Source organism: Balaenoptera physalus (assembly GCF_965194825.1).
Source record: "Balaenoptera physalus genome assembly, chromosome: 8".
Taxonomy (NCBI): domain Eukaryota; kingdom Metazoa; phylum Chordata; class Mammalia; order Artiodactyla; family Balaenopteridae; genus Balaenoptera; species Balaenoptera physalus.
The window spans coordinates 82,499,579-82,520,302 of NC_138887.1; the positions used below are offsets into that span (position 1 = coordinate 82,499,579).

The following is a 20,724-nucleotide window of genomic DNA, read 5'->3' on the forward strand; positions in this document are numbered from 1 at the left end:
TTTAGAATCAATGTCATCCATCAAATCTAATATCTGATGTGCCTTCCTGCAGAATTTAGTTTCGTCGCCTAGATGGGAATTGAAAGACACCAGCCTAAGTGATGAAAGTCCAAAGCCAGGAAAATTCCAAAGAACCCGTGTCCCTCGAGCTGAGTCTGGTGATAGTATGGGTTCTGAAGATCATGATCTTCTTTATAGGTGAGAACATCTTAGAAGACATTCACTCACTAAGGGTCATGGTTTAGATTGACATAACAAGTTTTGTTATTTATAATTATAGTGTTATTAGTATTAATCTTTATAAAACTTTGAAATAGCTTTGGTAAGCCTCTCTTTCACCCAATGGCATTTTCCATTCTAGTGAAGTGTTCTACTGATATGTTGCAATATCAATATTCTGCTGATATGTTCAACAAAGGATAGTGCTTAGTGTGTTGCTGGATTTCTAATAGAGTATAACTTATTTCCTGAAGCATTGATGCATACAGATCTCAAAGAGTCAAAGAAACAGACCGTCCTTCAATAAAGCAGGTGATTGTTCGGAAGGAAGATGTTACTTCAAAATTGAATGAAAAAAAGAATGGCTTTCCTTGTCAGGTTAACATCAAACAGAAAATGCAGGTATGTACTGTGGAAAGGGGATTTGGAAGGTTGACAGCATGAGATGGTGAGCTCCTTGAGGACAAGAGCCCAGCCTTATTCATTTCTGTATCCTGAGTGACTAGGACAGTGTGTGACATGCAGGAGCTCAGGAGCTTAATCCTGAATTCAGTCTGAGAAAAGTCCTCTTTTTTGGTGCATAGTCTAGAAACTTGAACAGTGAAACTGTAACGTTTTGACTTCCCTCTCTGGAGATTTTGGAAATTACCCAATTGGATAAATTATAATTAAAGTTTAAATAAAGTGAAAATGGTGATTAAAAATGTGAGTTTTTTTCCTCCTCTCATTGGTTTCGCTAGGAACTCAATAATGAAATAAATTTGCAGCAGACAGTGATCTATCAGGCTAGCCAGGCTCTTAACTGTTGTGTTGATGAAGAGCATGGAAAAGGGTCGCTGGAAGAAGCTGAAGCAGAAAGACTTCTTCTAATTGCAAGTATGTGTGATACACCTGAAACAATTCCAACACAATTTCAAACCAGGAAAAACTCATTTTGTCTAGTATATTCAGAAATTTCTAATTTTAGAGAAAGGGCTTTTTTGATAATCTGTTTCAGCTGATCTATTTTTTGTTTCTTATAAGGTTTGTGAAAGCACTACATGTAAAATAAGGTGTAGTCTGCATGAAAGGGTGAAAGAACCTTGAATGCATTTGAAGAAATGTAGTGTAAAGAGTATGCTAAGAATGAATACATGAACTCACACACATACGTACTCTTTATGCACACACACATACATGCTCTGTCTCTGTACCTGTCTATGTACGTATAGCTAAAAATAAGTATGTGAATTTTGTTGCGTGTATGTGTGGTGGTGGATGACAGGGCATGTTAGGATGGAGAGATTAACCATGCAAGAAAACTGACCAAAAGTTGAAATATTAAATTACAAGGATTTTGTGAACAGATTGAGCAATCAAGGTTTTACCTAACTACCTACCACCTGTTTATATGAAGGAAGAGTTACTGATTCTGTCTTTGGTGTTGTATACAATTGCCACATGAGTGCATTTTCTTGAATTGGTTTCATTTAGAAACAATTGCAGTTTTAATATTTGAAATATTGCATATTTCTACATAGCTGAGAAGAGAACACTTTTGATTGATGAGTTGAATAAGTTGAAGAATGAAGGGCCTCAGAGGAAGAATAAGGCTGGTCCCATATCCCAAAGTGAATTTGTCCCTTCCAAAGGATCAATTACTTTGTCAGAAATCCGCTTGCCTCTAAAAGCAGATTTTGTCTGCAGTACAGTTCAGAAGCCAGGTATGGTGATTTTTATTTACTCACTTCTAGATCATATGTTAAATTATGAACCTCACCTAGATGGAATTGTGCAAATGGGAACAAGTAGAGCATGCATAAAGACACAAGGCTTGTATCTCAGGCCTTTAGTTCCTTTTATGTAGATGTGTGTATAAAAATAACCAAGGAAAAATTTTGTATATGGTCTTACTGATCCATACAATAACAGACATAGGTCTAACTGAAAGTAAGACTTGTTAAACGTAATACTGAACATAAAATAAATTACTAAGATGAGTTATTCTGACACAACAGACCATTTGACTTTCATTAATTTTATTGTGGAAAGTATTGGGCATCTAAAAGAACTTAATTTACTTACTCTATTCTATTTAAAATTCACTCCGTCATGTAAATTTGTTCTTTGAATCCTGAATTACTGGTTGTGGGAGTGAAGAGCATCACAGTGTAGATACTTCTATTGAAATTTTATTCCCTTTATTCCTCTAGATTGAATAAATAAACTTTTCTAAGCTATGTATTCTACTTAAAATCATATTTAAACAAAGTGGATAAAGGAGGTTATGGCACCAGTATCTGAAAAATAGGGCAGGATGGTAACTTTCACAGAAATATAGTATTTTAATCTCAGTTTTGAAATAACAAACCAGAATTTACCCTTTTGAGATGTATACTATTAGCTAAAGAATTTCGGGTCAATAGGTAAAATTTGAAGTCAGCAGAAACAGAGGAATGTGTAGCGAAGTTATTTCAGTTCACTTAAAAGGAAGAGACCTTGGAGATGCTGTTCCAGGAACATGTCTGTCTGCTTATGTCTTGTCTTTTTGTGTCTGAAAAGTTGACTTTAGAAAATTTAAAATGAATTTTATGTAAATCAGTTGCAGTATTACTTTATTCATTTGGTCTTCCAGAATGCTGATTAGCTAAATCTGATTTTGCTTGTGCTTATTAGGTAATGTGATTATTTCTTACAGATGCAGCAAATTACTATTTCTTAATTATACTAAAAGCAGGAGCTGAAAATATGGTAGCCACACCATTAGCAAGTACCTCAAATTCTCTTAATGGCGATGCTCTAACATTCACTACTACATTTACTTTGTAAGTAAATTAGGCTTTTGATGGTTCAAACATACTTTTCTTTTTTAATAGAGTTAATACAGTCTAAGCATCCAGGTAGAATTTATAATCTTTGAAATGCAGTATGTTTATTGTTTTTATATGGACAAATAACTCATTTTTCAGTTTGTTGGTTTAACTCTTTTATGTTTCCAATCTTTTCTTCCATTGAGTAGCATGTTTCTTCCACATGACTGTAGGTATTTGATGTCTTGAAGTGTTTTAACATATATATTTACTACACACACACACACACACAACACACACACACATGCAAAATCTGGACCACAATTTTTTAATATATACTTTAAATCTCTTAATGTACTTAACATTAAGTCTCAGTGAAAGACATTTATATTTAGTGTCAGAGATTTATTTTGAAACTAGAGTCAAAATCTAGTTTGGAAGAAAAACTACTTTTATTATTTAAGATCTTGAGTTGTAAAATGCTGAAGAAAATGTTTGACCTGTATTATAGGAAAAAATAGACTGTTCTTACCAGTTTTTATATTCTTTAATAGTTTATAACTATTGTCTTTAGTTTTAAAACACAGTGAATTCCTTTACTCTCAGTCTTGTAACAGTATTTGTGGCATAATTTTTAATGGCATAATTTGATATTTTTATTTTTCCAGGCGAGATGTGTCAAATGACTTTGAAATAAATATTGAAGTTTACAGCTTGGTAAGCAGTTAAAGCTTTCTAAAGTAACTAATAGTGTATTTTTCTTAAAGACATCAGATTTTAAGTTACTTATGCTTTGGATTTGTGTGTAGGTACAAAAGAAAGATCCCTCAGGCCCTGATAAGAAGAAAAAAGCATACAAGTCAAAGGTGAGAATGAAAGAAACCCAGTAGAAATATAATCAGAAATAGGAGATATAATGTCTGTTTAAAATTATGTATAATTTTTAATAATTATCAAGCTTTTGGGTCATTTTTATGCCTTAAATTTCTAGTTACTGCACATAATAGGTATAGGTATGAATACTGAGAGTAAACTTGCAGTGAGTGACCATGACCCTAAGTATAAGCTACCGATATTACTCAGGCTAGACAATTCTGTTTTCTCCATATCTGCTTGACAACTATTATTATCTCTTTAAACTTTTCTCAGGCCTTTCCTCTGAACTCTTGTCTTACTAACTCCTCTAAACCAGACTTAAGAATGATGTGGTCACTGTAGGCATGAGGAATAGAAACAGCTTTGTTTCTGTCCTTCCTAGCCTTTGCTCTTTTGTTCTTTGTCTAAATCATTTAAAAGAATTTTATTTAGCTTTAAGAAAAAAGGAATAACAGTATGGGTAAAGCCGGAATAAAAGACTCAAATATAATGTATTGATATTTAAGAATTATTTTCTGTGTGGGAGAATCTCAAGTTTGGTTAGTTTTAATCATAATGTTTAATAGGAAATATACTAAGTTATCTTTTCTTCCAGGCTATTACTCCTAAGCGACTTCTCACATCTGTAACCACAGTAAGTAGAATTTTTTGAAAGTTGAAGTTCCTTGAGAAATCTTCATCTTACACATACGATTGGAAATTGGTTAACCATTTCTAAACCCTTAGTGCTTTGGGAATCTTTAAAATATCCTAAAAGGAAAAAATAATGTTTTCTGAAATATAGTCCTTGTAGTGTTTGTACTTAATATTTAAATCTTTGTATCAAATAAAGAAAATAACTTATGTTCTTCACACCTTTTCTTTTAGAAAAGCACCCTTCATTCTTCAGGTGAGTGGATCTTGAACTATTTGAAACGTTAGGATATAAGCAATTGCATACTTATACATATAGCCATCTTGATTTATGAGTGTTTACCTTACTCTCCTTTGAATAATATTTCCTATATGATAGTAACATATAAGATTACTGGTGAGAATGACCTGCTGTCTGAAACCACCACAGGCCACCAAACAGCACATTGCTCAGGCTCTAGCAGGCAGTACACATAGGATACCTAGTCACTTGACAACTGCAGCAGGTAGCATTACTCTTCACCCTATCTTCTCTTGTTCTGTAGATTTGTTTTGTGCTAGCCACACTGAGGAGTTCACCTGTTTTAACTTTACTGATCATGACTGGCATCGCATCATGTCAGAAAAGCATCTTTCTAGTTCACTGGAAACTGGAACCAGTAGGCCAGGGAAGACTTTTCCAGAGTGGCGTTAGGCCTAAATTTTCCAAAGGGGATTAGGATTGAGCTGGCTTCACTCACCTTTGGACTTTTGATCTCTGTTTCTTGGCACCAGAGAATAACTAAGAAGAACGTGCAGATAAAGTCCTGCTGCTCATTAACTCATCCTAGACTACAGCAATGAAGTTTTTCATATCTCTGATAGGAAAATTGCTTTTTATGCACACATTTTTAGGTTCTATATCTTTAAAAACACATCTGTCTCAAATGTTAAAATGTGCCTGTACCTCACTTACGTTAAATATAAATACTTAACAGTTTTCTTTCATTAGGAAATATGTTGATGTTTTATTCCCCCCACCCTGCCCCACCCCCATATTTAGAGATAGAGGAAAATGAAGCAGTTTTTTCTGTGGCAGTTTAATTTCATTCTGTTAGAGTGGGGTGAGGAATTGTTATTTATACTTATCAAAGTTACTCTGAACTAAACCTCATTGCCTTTTTCTTTAGTTATGGCCAGTCTTAATGCTGTGCGTACCAGCAACTTTGCCCTTGTTGGATCTTACACGCTGTCATTATCTTCAGTAGGAAATACAAAATTTGCTCTGGACAAGGTAATCCAAATTTATTTATTTATTTATAGAAAAATTAGGTCCATGAAAATGTCCCAGTACTTTCAAGTATTTGAAATCTTTGGCTGAATATGTATGTTCTTAGAATTGTACATTTTAATTAGACATGGGTTTAGCTGCATGATACGTTTTTTGATGTTGGAAGTATTTCTCCCCTGTATCTTAATAGTTAAGTCTTCAAAGCAGCATATACTGGTTTATTCTAAATGTCAATTCTGACTAAGAAAGTATTGCTTCTTGCATATAGATGTTAAGCTTCCAGTTTTAAACATAGTTTCTTGCCCATTTGAAACCAATATTTTGAAATGACCAACATTTTTTGGATTTAGTTTTGACAAGATAGGGAAAGATAGATTAATTTCTTGGAAAAGTACTCATGAATCTAAGGGATTTCCTTCCCATACTTTCCTCTCCAAGTTTAAGACTTCATAGTTCAGATCTGTGTAGTGTCACTACCATATTGAGTGCTTTTTCACCACACTGTAAAGACTAAATATTTAATAGCTAACAAGACCATTTTAAGTAGTAAGAGAAGTAGAGGCAAACTTTAGTCCTAGTGTTGGCTTCTGCTGTATAATACAGACTATTTAAAAATATTATAAGAGATTTCTGTAGTTATAATATAGTGATGTTTAAAAAAATTCATGTAACTTTTAATTTAGTAATTCAGCTAGTTTAACAAATTGAGTGATTCTGGGTCTTTTTTTCTCTTTGTCTTTTATTTTGTTTGTTTTAGATAAATTATGATGTAAAAGAGCGAGAGCTACTGGGCTATATGTTCCAGGAAAAGGTTGCCATATTTTCTTTGCTTGAAACTAATGAGCTTAAAAATTAGTCCTTAATTTTTGGCCCTTATGTATTTGTTTTACTAACCACTCTCATGTCTTCTTGGTTATTTTGAATAATTAAGGACATTATGTAAATTATTCTTTCTTTAGACCCTTGTAGATGGGCATCTTTTTCTTTACTCTCATAATTCTTTAAAGCTTTCTTTAAAAGTTCTCTAGTTTTTTTCATGCCTGTTTGGTATTTGGGCTTTTATATTCTTTTTTCATGTTATAATTCTTTAAGATTCTATAGTCACTTCAGCATTGATTTTTCCGGGTACCAAATGCCAAATTAATAACTATGTCTAAAACTAAAATTTATTCAATATTGTTGACCTCCTCTCTATTGAAAGAACTATTGGTAATGTTTTAAGTAAAAGTAGAAAACTTCTGTGGTCTTAATTGGCTAATAGGTATGTTGCTATGTTGGTGATGCTCTGTTTATTAATTTTAAAATTAAAATTCATTTAATGCTAAAATTATACTAAATATATTCATATATTTTAGAAATTTTTTTTAGGATTTTTAATATCTTTGTGAAGATCAATCACAATCATCTTGTGGGTGTATAGATATGCTAATTTGCAAAATGCTGGATAGTACTTTTTGTTTTATTCTAAATTCTTGTTTTTTCTTTTTTAATTTTTATTTTGGCTGCATTGGGTCTTCGTTGCTCCATGCAGGCTTTCCCTAGTTGCAGCGAGTGGTGGCTACTCTTTGTTGTGGTGCGTGGGCTTCTCACTGTCGTGGCTTCTCTTGTTGCGGAGCATGGGCTCTAGGCACGCAGGATTCAGTAGTTGCAGCATGCGGGCTCAGTAGTTGTGGCTCGCAGGCTCTAGAGCACAGGCTCAGTAGTTGTGGCACATGGGCTTAGTTGCTCCACGGCATGTGGGATCTTCCCGGACTGGGGATCGAACCTGTGTCCCCTGCATTGGCAGGTGGATTCTTAACCACTGTGCCACCAGAGAAGTCGTATTTTAAATTCTTAAAACAAGATTTGCAAATTAGGTAAACATAAGAACTGGGGTTCTGTGAACTGTATTCCTTACTCAGTGTTGTCCCATAGCCAATTTCTGTATATGTAAGAGATTTCATGAATCTCTAAAATGAAAGAGATTTCAATGACATATGTTAAATATAGACTGATTGCTCTTTAAAAATTTTTTTCACTGCCATTTTAATTTAAAACATCACACAAATTAAAAATAAATTATATGTCCATTCTCTTAAAAAAATTTTTGAAATTATAACTTAAATATCCAACCACCTGATCTGAGTGAAAAATCAAATCAGTCAGTTTAACGGTTGTGTCCAATACTGTAAAGTCTCTTCCTAAGTCAAATACAATACAATTTAGATGTAAAATTTGTCACAGATGTGCTTTTTTTAGTGGCGGGGGCAGCAAATATTTGTTCTAATACCTTGTGGTTATGTAGGAGAATATTTAAGATAGTTAAGTTTAGATGTTCTTTAAATTGGTGGGAAAAATGGAAGACCTTGTATATTCACATAATAATCCCATTTGATTAAATTTGAGAGAGTAAACAAGTCTCCCATATCCTACCAGAGACCATCAGTGCAAGGGAACGTTTGCTTATCTTACCGGTGTCTTGACCAATAAAGATAAGTCACGGGGTTATCTCTGAGATCCCCTTCAGAATGAGATTTCTGTTGAGGTTAACCCAGAGTGTTTGCTCTATAAATTAGGATACCACTAATAACGGATTGCTTTCTTATTTGAGGTTATAGATATCTGATGTAAAGTTTGACGTCCTGTAACTTAAATTATGAATTTCAATGAGTCACACTCTCAAATCCTTTCTTTGAATAGAGAATCCAAAATAATCATAGGTTTTACTATACTTTTATGGATAAAGGGAGAAGCATATCCCACAACTCATCTTCTGACTTAAAGAAATGTCTTAGATATTTATACCTTCCAGGAAATAGAGATGTCAATTTAAATAGTATTAGGGCAAACACCTGTGAGGTAAAACAACTGATTAGCACTGTAGAATTTTGAGGTTGTAGGAGGAGTGATTAAGTGTTCTGGTGTGTCCAAAGCTATCCTGGTTTATGCCTGTTGGTCTGGTTTAATTATTAACAGGTATAATTATTCTTGCTCAGAAATATCCTGACATATAAAAAATTACACAGTCACCCTGATTATAGGGTACATTTTACACCTTAACGATAATCTTTGAGGTGTTGATAATCTTAAAAGACCATTTTGTTAAACAGAAAACAGAATAGGATCATACATTTTCGCACGTCTCCACACTTGACAGGGTGTAGTGACATTGACTCTTATGTGAATATTCTCAGTTCACTTCAGGACAAGCTTCTAACCAAGAATATTGTCTACTTTTCACAGCTGTAGAGTAAGAGGGAACATTTTCTTCTCATTTTTCTGAGATTCTTCTTACCAGGAGCGTTCTCTGGGCTAAATGGTAGAATTGTATTAATTAGCATTGAGAGGCCAAGGAACTTAACATTGACAATATAGAAAAGAAAACGGCAAGGGAATTTATAACAATTATAATAAAGAGGTGTATGATGTTTTGACTCTACATTATAGATGCCTTTGAAATTCAGAAAGTTGAAGGTTTATTTTATGGAGTTAGTCTATTGAAATCCATACTTTTTGGCCAAGAATCCCCCCTTTAACTTACCTTTATTAGGCTGGAGGACTAAATTTTTGGAAACCAACCTTACAGTAAAAACTTTCAAATTTAGACTGAACTAAGATTATTCCAACCAGGGTGTCATTCTTCTTCACTGGGCAGCAGGAATGACAGACTAAAGCATCCCCCTTTCTATCTTGACCCAGAAGTCAATATGACTTTAAATATTTGGATGTTACCATTTTACTCTAATGATACTTCTCCAATTGAATTTTTCTTATATTTGTAATCTTTAATTCACATTCAGAATCATTTAAAATTATCACATGTACTTAAGCAGCTTTTATAATTTAAAAGATACTTTTGACATGAGGTCTCTTCATTATTAATAGACTGATAAGAATGATTTATTTTAAAATATTTCTTATGTGAATATTTTCATGCTAGACAGAAAGCATGATTTTATTGGGAAGAAAATATCAATCCCTCAAACTTCCAGCTAGTAAGAGTAACATAGTCTCAATTTTAGGCACTTAGTTTTTGTTCTGTCAGCTTATGCTTCATGTATTTTAAAGCTATGCTATTAGGTGCATAAATATTTAAGATTATTATATCTTCTTGATGAATTGTTAACACTTTATCTCTGGTAGTCATCTTTATCTTAAGGTCTACTTTGTCTGTTATTAATAGAGTCACATCATGCTTTTTCATGTCTTGTAAAACTTTTAAACCATAGGCTAGATGTGATGTGATGTGATGTGATGTGATGTGATGTGATGTGATGTTGTTATGTAATGTTGTGTTATAAAAGAACAGTAGAGACTGAAGTAGGTGGTAATAACACTCTCTTGTCTCTCAGTGTAATCAGAAGTTGAGCTGAGATAGTGCTTTAGTTAGTTGGGTTCAACTCTTGTTTCAAATGCCTTGAGAGTGAAGTTAGGCCCCTCCTTTCAGTAGAACTTTGAGATCTAAATTCTGAAAGTCTACAAGATTTCTTTTTGCTTTCCAGATCTGCTTCTGGCTTGTGGCATTAGCATTTACTCAGCAAAATTCTGGGGAGTGGGGGAGATTGGCAGGTAGGGAGGGCTAGCTCTGACCCTAGGCTCTTTTGAGATGCTCATCTAGGTAGACAGTCTTCACTTAGCTGTTAAAGACTTCACTGGTTTTTCCTTTTCCCTGCAAAATTCATTGCCTATTGCCATCATGCTCCTCTGTCAGTTCTTGCTCCCAGGGAATAAAGTGGCCACCCCTGATTTGGCTCACCCAGGAAGGGTACATTCCTTACTGGAATTTGGTCCATTAAATTTTTTTTGCTTGCACAACTCTTAGATAGCTTTAAGGAAAATAAGATATTCTTAGCTTATCCATTGTTTTCTTGTTGTTGCAGTAGAAATGGTGGTCTTTTGTGACCTTTCACATCCTAACTGGAAGTGGAGCTCTGAGCACGTAATGGAAGTAGAACTCCTTTCTATGTATCCCCCTAACCAAGCACACTGGAGTAGATTTAATGGACAGAATTTAGATATACTTTTGTGTGTGTCTCTGTAGCTAGCAAATCAGCCATGCTTGGGAGTGAAGAGTCATTACATCATGACAGTAATTGCATCTGGTATGGATTTAGGACATTCCAGACCATCTTCGTATTGAACTTAAATGTGTTTGTCAAATAGATTTCAACATTGGCTTTCACTACCAGGTCTATGTTTGTGGCTTTCTACCCTCTCTGTAATGCAGACTTGTGTTTGCTATGAGGTCCTTAGTTTTAGAAATCTGCCTGGAAGTAAAATGGTACAAGCATTTGATGAAAATTATCATCATGAAATGTATTAGCTCTATATTATATACATTATAGAGCGACTTTATTTTTATCTATGTATAACCTACTAGGTAATTATTGCTCAGATAACTTTTGTTCTTTGGTGGTAAATTTATATGTATGTGTACATATATGTAGATGATATGGCATGTATCAGTACTTCATTACTTTCTATGGCTGAGTACTATTGCATTATATTATATACTACACTTTGTCCACTCATCTGTTGACGGACATTTGGTCTGTTTCTTTTTGGCTATTGTGAATAACACTGCTATAAACTTGGGCATACAATACCTGTTTGAATACCTGTTTTCAGTCTTTGGGGGTATATATCTAGGAGAGGAATTGTGTGGTTATATGTTAATTCTGTTTAACTTTTTGAGGAACCACCAAACTGTTTCTCATAGGTCCTGAACCGTTTGACATTCCTACCAGTAATGTTGGTTCCAGTGTCTCCACATCCTTGCTAAAGCTTGTTATTTTCTATATTTTTGATTATAGCCATCATAGTGGGTATGAAGTGGCACCTCATCGTGGTTTTGATTTGCATTTCCCTAACGACTAATTTTTGGGTTTGGAGGGGGTTTTTTTTGGCTTATACAACAGAAGTTTATTTTTTCACAGTTCTGGAGGCTAGAAGTCTAAGATCAGGGCATTGGGAGGGTTGATTTTTTTCTAAACCCTCTCTCTTTAGCTTGTAGATAGCTGTATTATGTGTCTTCACATGGTCTTTCTCTGTATGTGTGTCCAAATCTTCTCTTTCTATGAGGACACAGTTACATTGGATTAGGGCCCATCCTAATAAACTAATTTAACCTTAATTACTTCTTTGAAGACCCTGTCTCCAAATACAGTCACATTTAGTGGTATGGGGAGTTAGAACTTCAACATGTGAATTTGGTTAGGGATGGGGAGGAGACACAATTTAGTCATAGCGTGGTTTAAGCTATAGCATGAGTTTTGGGATTATAAATGTTGGAAACATACTTGTATCTAAGGAATAAGGAAAGCTTTATAGATACAGAATGATTCAACTTTAAAAAAAGCAATAAAAAAATCTGCTTTCAATAACTTATTGTTGGTTTTGTAATTTAGCTTATGTTTATTTTGGTTCAAAGCAATGTGCTTCCAATAAAAGAATCAGATTCCTTTTTACTCATTCCTCAGTAAATGGTTCTGAACACAATGGCAACTTGAGATTTCCATTGAAATCTTTGTCCTTATCCTCACCTTCATCATTATTGTCGCCATTATCATCAAGCTAACAATTATTACCTAACGACTATTGATGTTGAACATCTTTTCATGTGTTTGTTGGCTATTAGTATATCATCTTTGAAGAAATGTCTGTTCAAGTCTTTTGCTAATTTTTAAGTTGGATTGTTTGGAATGTTTTAATTGAGTTGTCTTTTTATTGTTGAGTTATAAGAGTTCTTAATGTATTCTAGATACTAAACCATTATTAGATACATGATTTGCAAATATTTTCTCCTGCTTTGTACATTGTCTTTTCACTTTCTTATGCTTTGATACACAGAAGTTTAAAATTCTTTATTGTAATAAATAATACGTAACATGAGATCTACCCTCAACAAATTTTTAAGTGTACCATATTATTAACTATAAGCACAATGTTGTGCAGCAGATCTCTAGAATTTTTTTCATCTTGGATGACTGAAATTCTATACCCATTGAATAGCAACTCCCTTTTCCCCCCCTCCTACCAGTCCTTGCCAACCACCACCCTACTTTCTGCTTCTGTTGAGTTGGCTACTCTTGATACCTCATACAAATGGAATCATGTAGTATTTGTCCTTTTGTGACTTATTTCACTTAGCATAATGTCCTCAAGGTTCATCCATGCTGTAACACCTGACAGGATTTCCTTCTTTTTTATGGCTGAATAAAACTCTATTGTTTGTATGTACTACATCCCCCCACCTCCCCCGGCTGCCTTCTTTTTTTTCAATAGGAGTATTTGGGTATTATTTGACAAAACAAACAATGTTCTTTAAGCAAACATTTATTGAATGTCTGGATATGGTTTGGCAATAGGATATGGAAACAAACATGAGAAGGACACGATAATTGACCTCAAGGATCTGCTGTGCAGAGGTGTGGGGCTGTGGGTTAGGACACATAAGAAAATATACACTGAGAGTCTCAAGGCCTAAAAGACAAACTTTGGGCTCTGAGAAGAACAGGATCTGGATGGCCTAGAGTAGTTTCATATACAGAAGTGGGGAGAAAGGAGACTATACCACATTTTCTTTGTCTATTCAGCTGTTGATGGACATTTAGATTGTTTCCACCTCTTGGCTGTTATGAAGAATGCTGCAATGAACATGGGAGTGCAAATATCCCTTTAAGAGCCTGATTTTGATTCTTTTGGATAAATTCCCAGAAGTGGGGTTGATTGGTTATATGGTAGTTCTATTTTTAATTTTTTGAGGAACCTCCATACTGAAAAGTTTTTCATTTTGTTGAAGTTTAATTTATCTGTTTTTTCTTTTGTTGCTCATGGTTTGGTATTATATCTGAGAAGCCATTGCCAAATTCATGATCATTGAAGATTTACTCCTCTGTTTTTCTTCTAAGAGTTGTATGGTTTTAGCTCTCACATTTAGGTCATTGATCCATTTTGAGTTAATTTTTGTATGTGGTACGAGGTAGGGATCCAACTTCACTCTTTTGCATGTGGCTATCCAGTTTCCCCAGCACCATTTGTTGAAAATATTGCTCTTTCCTCATGGAATGGTTTTGGTACCCTTGTTGAAAATCAATCTGGCATATATGTATGGGTTTATTTCTGGACTCTCAATTCTATTCCTGTGGTCTATATATCTATCCTTATGCCAGTACCACGCTGTTCTGATTACTGTAGCTTTGGATTGGTTTGAAATTGGGAAGTATGATTCTTTCAACTTTGTTTTTCTTTTTCAAGATTGTTTTGGTTATTTGGGGCCTCTTGCAATTCCATATGAATTTGAGGATCAACGTTTCCATTCTGCGGTTCACTATTCTTTATTGCTGAATAATATTATATTGTATTAATATGCCAATTGGTTTATCCCATCTTCTATCAAGTATATTCTGTTGATAGGGAATGGATAAACACATGTATTCTCTTCTTAAATCTGTGTTTTCTTTATCACATTACTTGGGACTTAGGGTTCTGCTTTAATCAAGCTCTACACTGAGTGAATTTATTCTTCAAAAGCATTTGTTGCTAAGGAACCAGTGGCTTTTGGGCCACCTATTTTATATTCCAGCTTTAGAAAATACTGTGTTTTCAAGACATAATATTCTCTATTCATGATTTATACATGTTTTATCAAGAAAAACTGTTTTACAAATAATTTACTCTCTTTCTTCACAGGTACCCTTTCTATGTCCTTTGGAAGGTCATATTTACTTAAAAATAAAGTGTCAAGTGAATTCAAGTGTTGAAGAAAGAGGTTTTCTAGTAAGTAACATCACTGGATCTATATTTTCTTTTTTCCATTTTGTGAAGCATAGACTTGGTTTCCCATAAGAATGGAAGTCTGTGTGACTAAGTGATAAATTGGTTCAGATTTGTTGCATGTCCACTATATGCCAATCACTGTGCTGGTGTTAGAATATAATAGGCACAGAAAATAATCCCTCCACTCAGGAACTTTTAGTGTAATCGGGAGAAATACAAGTGAACAGTTAAGTACAATACAGTACTATAATGGGAGAAAGCATAGAGTGCATGGGTGTAAATTGGTGGGACACCAGGTCTTAGGTATGAGTGGGAAGGATTAAAGAAAGGTACTGGAAGTAACTTGTAAACTGCTAGCTGAACAAGTGAGCCAGAGGGAGAGAAGAGGGAGAAGTGCTCCAGATGCAGGGAAAAGCATTACAATGGCCTGGAGGGCCCTTCCCTCTCTCACCCCCACCAGAGAAAAAGATGACACATTTAGATAGTGGCAGGTATTTCAGGGTAGCTAGAGCTTAGAGTCTGAGTGTGTGTGTGGAGAAGGGGTAGTGAGAGGAGTGATTGGGGAGGAAGGTGGGGTTAGGGGAAATGGAGCCAAGTGTTAGAGGGGCTTTTAAAGACTTCCGACTTTATCCTGAAGTCGGTTGGGTACTCTTGTAGGATTTTAAGCAGAGGATTAACATCAAATTTGGGGTTTAGGAAAGTCATTCTGACTAATGTGTGGAAGTGGACTGGGGAGTGGCAGAACTGAAGATTAGTGAAGAAACTGAGTTACTCCATGAGAGAGGGGATGGGGGCTGGCAGTCAGGGTGGAGAGAAGGACCCACCGTGGACAAATGAAGGAGGAAGAAGTGCAGACCCTAGTGGTTTGGCTGTAGGGGTGGAGAAGCAGAAGTAAGGATGTCACCCAGATCCCTGCCTTGCACAACTTGTTGGGTGGCAGTGATTATACTGAGCTAAGGGGGAGGAGCATGTTTGGGGTGGAAACCATTTTTCCCCCAAATTTTATTGTGGTAAATTGCAAGCATACAGCAACGTTGATAGAATTTTACAATGAATGCCTGTATAGCCAGCATGTAGATTTTGCCTTTAACATTTTTTACTGTCCTTGCTGTATCATGTATCTACTACCTAGCTATCCTTCTAGCCAGTCCTGAAAATATCATATTTTGCGGGGAAGAATTTCAAAGTATATTGTAGACATTAGCATGTTCCCGTGAATCTTCAGTGTACATCCCCTGAGTTCTGACACAGGCATACATCTGTGTAACCCAAATTTCTATTAAGATAGACAATATTACCCCAGAAAGTTCCCTCATGCCCCTTGTCAGTCAGTCCCCACCCAAGGTAGGAAGTTTTAATGAGTTAAGTTTTAAATAACTTGAATTTCAGATGCATACAGACACGTTTCAGAGTTTGAGTTTGGAGCTCAAGATAGACATTTTAGATGAGGTGAAGGTTTGGAAATCTGCAGCAGAGAGATAGTAATGGAAGCTCAGGCAGCGTTGAACAGCCAGGAGAACACTAACATTTAAGCCACAGACCTAGGAAGAGAAGCTCTCAAGGGAGACTACAGGGAGGGCAATGGAGAACTTAGTATCATTGTTGCCAGGGGAAGAGAGTCTGCAAGAGGGAGTGGTCAAATTAGATAAGGATCTATTAGACACTGTTGGACTTATTAAAGAAGTGGTCATTCTAGTCTTGTTGAGAGCAGGAGCTAGATTGCAAATGGTTATAAAGGGAGTGGAGGGTGAAGAATGGGAGTGCAACAACTCTGAAACAAAGTTTGGCTGCACAGGGGTAAAGAGAGTGTGGTACCTGCAGAGGTATGTAGGGTGAAAGAAGGATTTTGTTGACGTTTTATTAAGATTGGAGAGATTTGAGCATCTTTAAATTCAAATGGGTAGCTTCTAATAGGGCCAAAGAGGGCAAAGGTAGAGGCAATGGGGAACCTGCACTTTAAGAAATAACACATGGAACAAGGTCATGAGAGCGAGAACAAATAAGACCCAAGCCACGGTTCATGATCTTGTACAGAATTATACTTTTCCCATTATCAGAGGTGGAAAGTATGTGTGTAGAATACACAGAAGATTGTGGGTGTGGTACCAGAAGTAGAGAAAATCTAATAGCTTTGGTTTTCTTTGTGAAGCAAGAATTTGAGCTATACAAAAGATATCACAAGTCAATTTGCAGTTGCTGACAAAGGGCACAGAAAGAAGAGGTAGGTTGTACAGAAATTCCAAGCGGCCAAGGTGACTATAAATCAGACTTCGTAGCTTTTTTCACATGTAAATCCAGCAGGTGGCACTAGATATTCTTGGAAAAGTGTCTTTATAAATTTATGACTTGAAAGCAGTGTTTACTTACTGACCTTTTCCTTTAATGTAAATATTTTCATATTTTACTCTAGATACCTTTAGCCCCTGATATGCTCTTATGACATTCATTTGCCTAAAATGTCTGACCTACTTAATGTTTGAGCAGGGCTCTTAACTACTTTAGAGTTAGATGTTTTCAGGTTTACTCTATCTTGAATCCTATAGGCCATTCTTATCACATCCACACTTACAGAAATGTGGTAAAAAAAAATTACTCAGGACTCCCCCAAATAACTTCTGTCCCCTGTCTAAGCAATGCCTTTTAATTACTTCTAACCTCTATAAAAAATAGAGGTAGTAATTGAAATGGTTCAGTTGCTTGGTTCAGTTTTCCTTCCTGATGTGCCAGGGACAGCTGGAAGGAAGGAGACTACCAACCAGAGAAACTTGCTAAGTGATTCTAAAATGGTACTAGTCTAACTCTGCCAAGACTGATGAGCAGCAAGAAAAGTATGTTCTGGTTTAGCTAGAAGGTTCCAGTTCTGCTTTGTGACCGTGTGTTGTCATCTAATTTCCTTGGCCTTCAGTTTCCCCAGCTATAAAAATGAAAAAGCTATCCTCTTGTTATTTTTCTCTGATTATAGTAGGGGGTAGTGATAACTTGTATTATTTTTATCCATCAAATTTTTCCTTTTCTATTACCTTTATGATGTAAAAGGTGAATGTAAACACAAAAGGGAGCTGGTGAGTCATTTGTACTAACTTTGTGCTTGAGATTGAAATAACAAGATTCCTGGCCTTGATACAGAGTAGAATAAAAATAAACTTAAGTACTTTATAAAAGAGAGAAAAGAAAAAGAAAATCATGCAAGTAGATTTTGAAGTATGAAATATGTCAACATACTGAGGTTTAATGTATAGAAAACATTTAATTGATCCTCAAGTTTCTAAAGTCAGTATTTCATTGACTTTTCCAGACCATATTTGAAGATGTTAGTGGTTTTGGTGCCTGGCATCGAAGATGGTGTGTTCTTTCTGGAAACTGTATCTCTTATTGGACTTATCCAGATGATGAGAAACGAAAGGTAATATTAATATTGATGGTCAGTGGTGAAAGCCCTAACTGATTTTCAGGGAATATTTCATGCAAGTGTTCCCCGTGGCCCCCATCAACCACCCAAATGCCCCATTAAAAATATTTACTAAGCCATTAAAAATGTTCTTGTTGAAAGACTAGTGAGTGTGTGTGTGTGCATGTGTGTGTATTTGTGTAAAAATTTTATATCTTATCCATTCCCTGTGATTTGACCACTCTTGAAATACCTTAAGGAATATATTTTTCTTTTTTTCTGGAATGTTTTATAATATTTTTTAATTGACACTTTTAGTCAGAAATATTTTCAATTCACTTTTGTATTTTATTAACAGTTGATTTACCTAACTCTGAGATAAAACAGAAAGGAAAAACCACCATAGGAATATAGTGGTTTTGGTTTTGTTTCTAAAATTTGATAATAGAATTTTATGGATACATTACATCTTGTTTTTAAAGAATTTAATATTATTGCCCAACTGTGGTAATTTATTATCCAAAAACTGGAAAATAGAAATAAGCAGAATTATAAAGTAAAATCATCTTTAACAGAGATAACTACTGTTCACATTTTGCTGTGTATCCTTCTAAATTTTTAAAATGTATAATATGTAATAATAGTTATATATCCATTTATGAATCTTTTTTAAACAGAAAGTATCATGTTTTTTATAACTTAATTTTTACTTGATAATATCCTGATATCTTTCCACATCAATAAAAATACATCTGTGATATTGCATTAGATAGCTATATGTATTACATTGTAGCTATATAAAATTTTATTTTAAAGTTTATTGTGAAATATTTAGAACCTTCAAATAGACAAAAAAAAAAACAAGTAATTTCCATCAACCTCTGTGTTATCAGTCCAGTTAAAGCTCCTCATGTAATTTTCTCTCCATCATAGAGATAACCCCTATCCTGAAATTATTTTGTTCCTATGTATTTCTTTAAATTTTTATTATATATTATATATAAGCAGTATATTATTGCAATTGCGTATTTTGAAGCATTATACAAATAGATCATACTGTATATACTATTCTGCAACTTGCATGTTTTAAGTCAACATGATTTGTGACATTAGTCTAGGCTAGTGTGTGTAGCTCTAGTTTGTACAGCTCTAGCCATCTTTCTCTGTACTAAAGTATTCCATTGTAAGAATGTATCACAATTAATTTATCCACTTCTCCTATTTATGGGCACTTAGATTATTTCTAAATTGTTGCTATTATAAACAGCTCTGCTGTAACTTAGCTACATGGATCAGAGCTCTTTCTGGAGTTTGTATCTAGTAGCAGAATTGCTGGTTTGTAGGGTTTCACACATCTTCAATTTAGCTAGATTTTGTCCAGTTATTCTTGAAATTGGTTGTACAATGTTCCGTTCCCACCAAGAATATATGAGAGTTCTCAGTGTTCCACATCCGACCAACGCTTGATATGTCAGCCTTTTAAACTCTTGTCAGTGTGATAGGTGTGAAAGGTTATCACTGTGTTTTTATTTTGGTTTTTCTTGATTGAACATTAAGAGTAAGCATCTTTTCTTATGTGTTTTGGCCATTTATTTCCCTAGTCTTTTGCTTGGCATATGTTTTAATTTATCTTTATAATATCTTTTCATAAACAGAAATTTTTAATGCTAAGATAAATCTGTCAATGTATTGCTTTATTGTTTGCTTTTGTGAGTCTTAGTTAAGAAAATCATCTCTTTAGTCATAAAGATATTCTCCTATACCTCCTTATAACTTCTGAAAGTTATAAAGATTTATATTTCATATTTAATTTACCTGGAATTGATTTTTTTTCCCCAATCTGGAAACCCAACTGTGCCAGCCCCATTGGATGGTCCATTCTTTCCCCACTGATCCACATGCTGTTTCTGACATGTATCAAGATGTCATTATATATGTAGGTCTATATTTAGGCTTTCTATTCTGTTTCCTTTGGTATGTATCTCTCATACATTACCATAGCTTTAAAATAAATCTTAATGTCTGGTAAGGTAAGTCTCCTAACTTGTGTTTTTATTCAATAATGTATTATTTATTCTTGGTCCTTCTTTTTACAAACACACACACACACGGAAATATGTGTACCTGTATGTTTAACTTTTTATAATTGAAAATGTTCAAATGTACACAAAACAGAGAGAAATAGTATATTGAACTCCTAGCTTCAACAATTATTAACTTTCATGTTTCATTTCTCTCTCCACAGCACACACACTTTTTTGTTCTTGTTGGTTTGCTGAGGTATTTTAAAGCAAATATCACACTTCATATTATATCATTTAACCTGTGTGAGTCAAGGTTGCCAGTTCCTAACATTCATTGGTCAGTACCCCAAGGAAGCCAGACTTCAGGCTAGCTTACCATTCTGCACTCTCTCTTCCTCATTGATTTTGGCCTTTGAAGGTTTCTTTCACCTTCTTGTGAGTTCAGTTATTTGGCATTTGGGGAATTATGGGAAGACTTTTATTTAGTCTGCCATACTTGCTGGAGACATAATATTATTATTTGTTTAAATAGTCCCCAATTACTGTCATTTAATTTGTTTCAGTCTTTTCACTATTATGAAAAAACAGAGACTATACCCATATAAACATCTTTGTGCACCTATGTATTTGCTTAGGATAAATTTCTTTTAGGTGAAGTTGTAGGATCAGGGTATGCCCATTTTGAATGTTTTTTGATTGCTCTTATCAAATTGTCTACCAGTAGTAGACCATTTATGCTTTCACCAGCAGTGTATGAGAGTTTCTATC

General features: G+C 34.7%; 1 protein-coding gene across 3 annotated transcripts in view; it reads left to right on the forward strand.

Annotated features, from left to right (window-relative positions):
• The window catches only part of ANLN (anillin, actin binding protein), a 51,967-nt gene that overhangs the window by 26,191 nt on the left and 5,052 nt on the right, over window positions 1-20,724 (forward strand). For 2 of the 3 annotated variants that reach the window (XM_082471683.1, XM_082471684.1), the window contains exons 11-23: window positions 53-198; window positions 474-621; window positions 960-1,095; window positions 1,740-1,922; window positions 2,897-3,023; window positions 3,677-3,725; window positions 3,818-3,874; window positions 4,480-4,518; window positions 4,752-4,773; window positions 5,687-5,790; window positions 6,545-6,598; window positions 14,458-14,544; window positions 17,840-17,947. In XM_082471683.1, the coding sequence (XP_082327809.1) occupies window positions 53-198; window positions 474-621; window positions 960-1,095; window positions 1,740-1,922; window positions 2,897-3,023; window positions 3,677-3,725; window positions 3,818-3,874; window positions 4,480-4,518; window positions 4,752-4,773; window positions 5,687-5,790; window positions 6,545-6,598; window positions 14,458-14,544; window positions 17,840-17,947 (1,260 nt within the window). The remainder of the gene's footprint in view (window positions 1-52; window positions 199-473; window positions 622-959; window positions 1,096-1,739; window positions 1,923-2,896; window positions 3,024-3,676; window positions 3,726-3,817; window positions 3,875-4,479; window positions 4,519-4,751; window positions 4,774-5,686; window positions 5,791-6,544; window positions 6,599-14,457; window positions 14,545-17,839; window positions 17,948-20,724) is intronic. The other variant, XM_082471685.1, reaches the window with a different exon arrangement.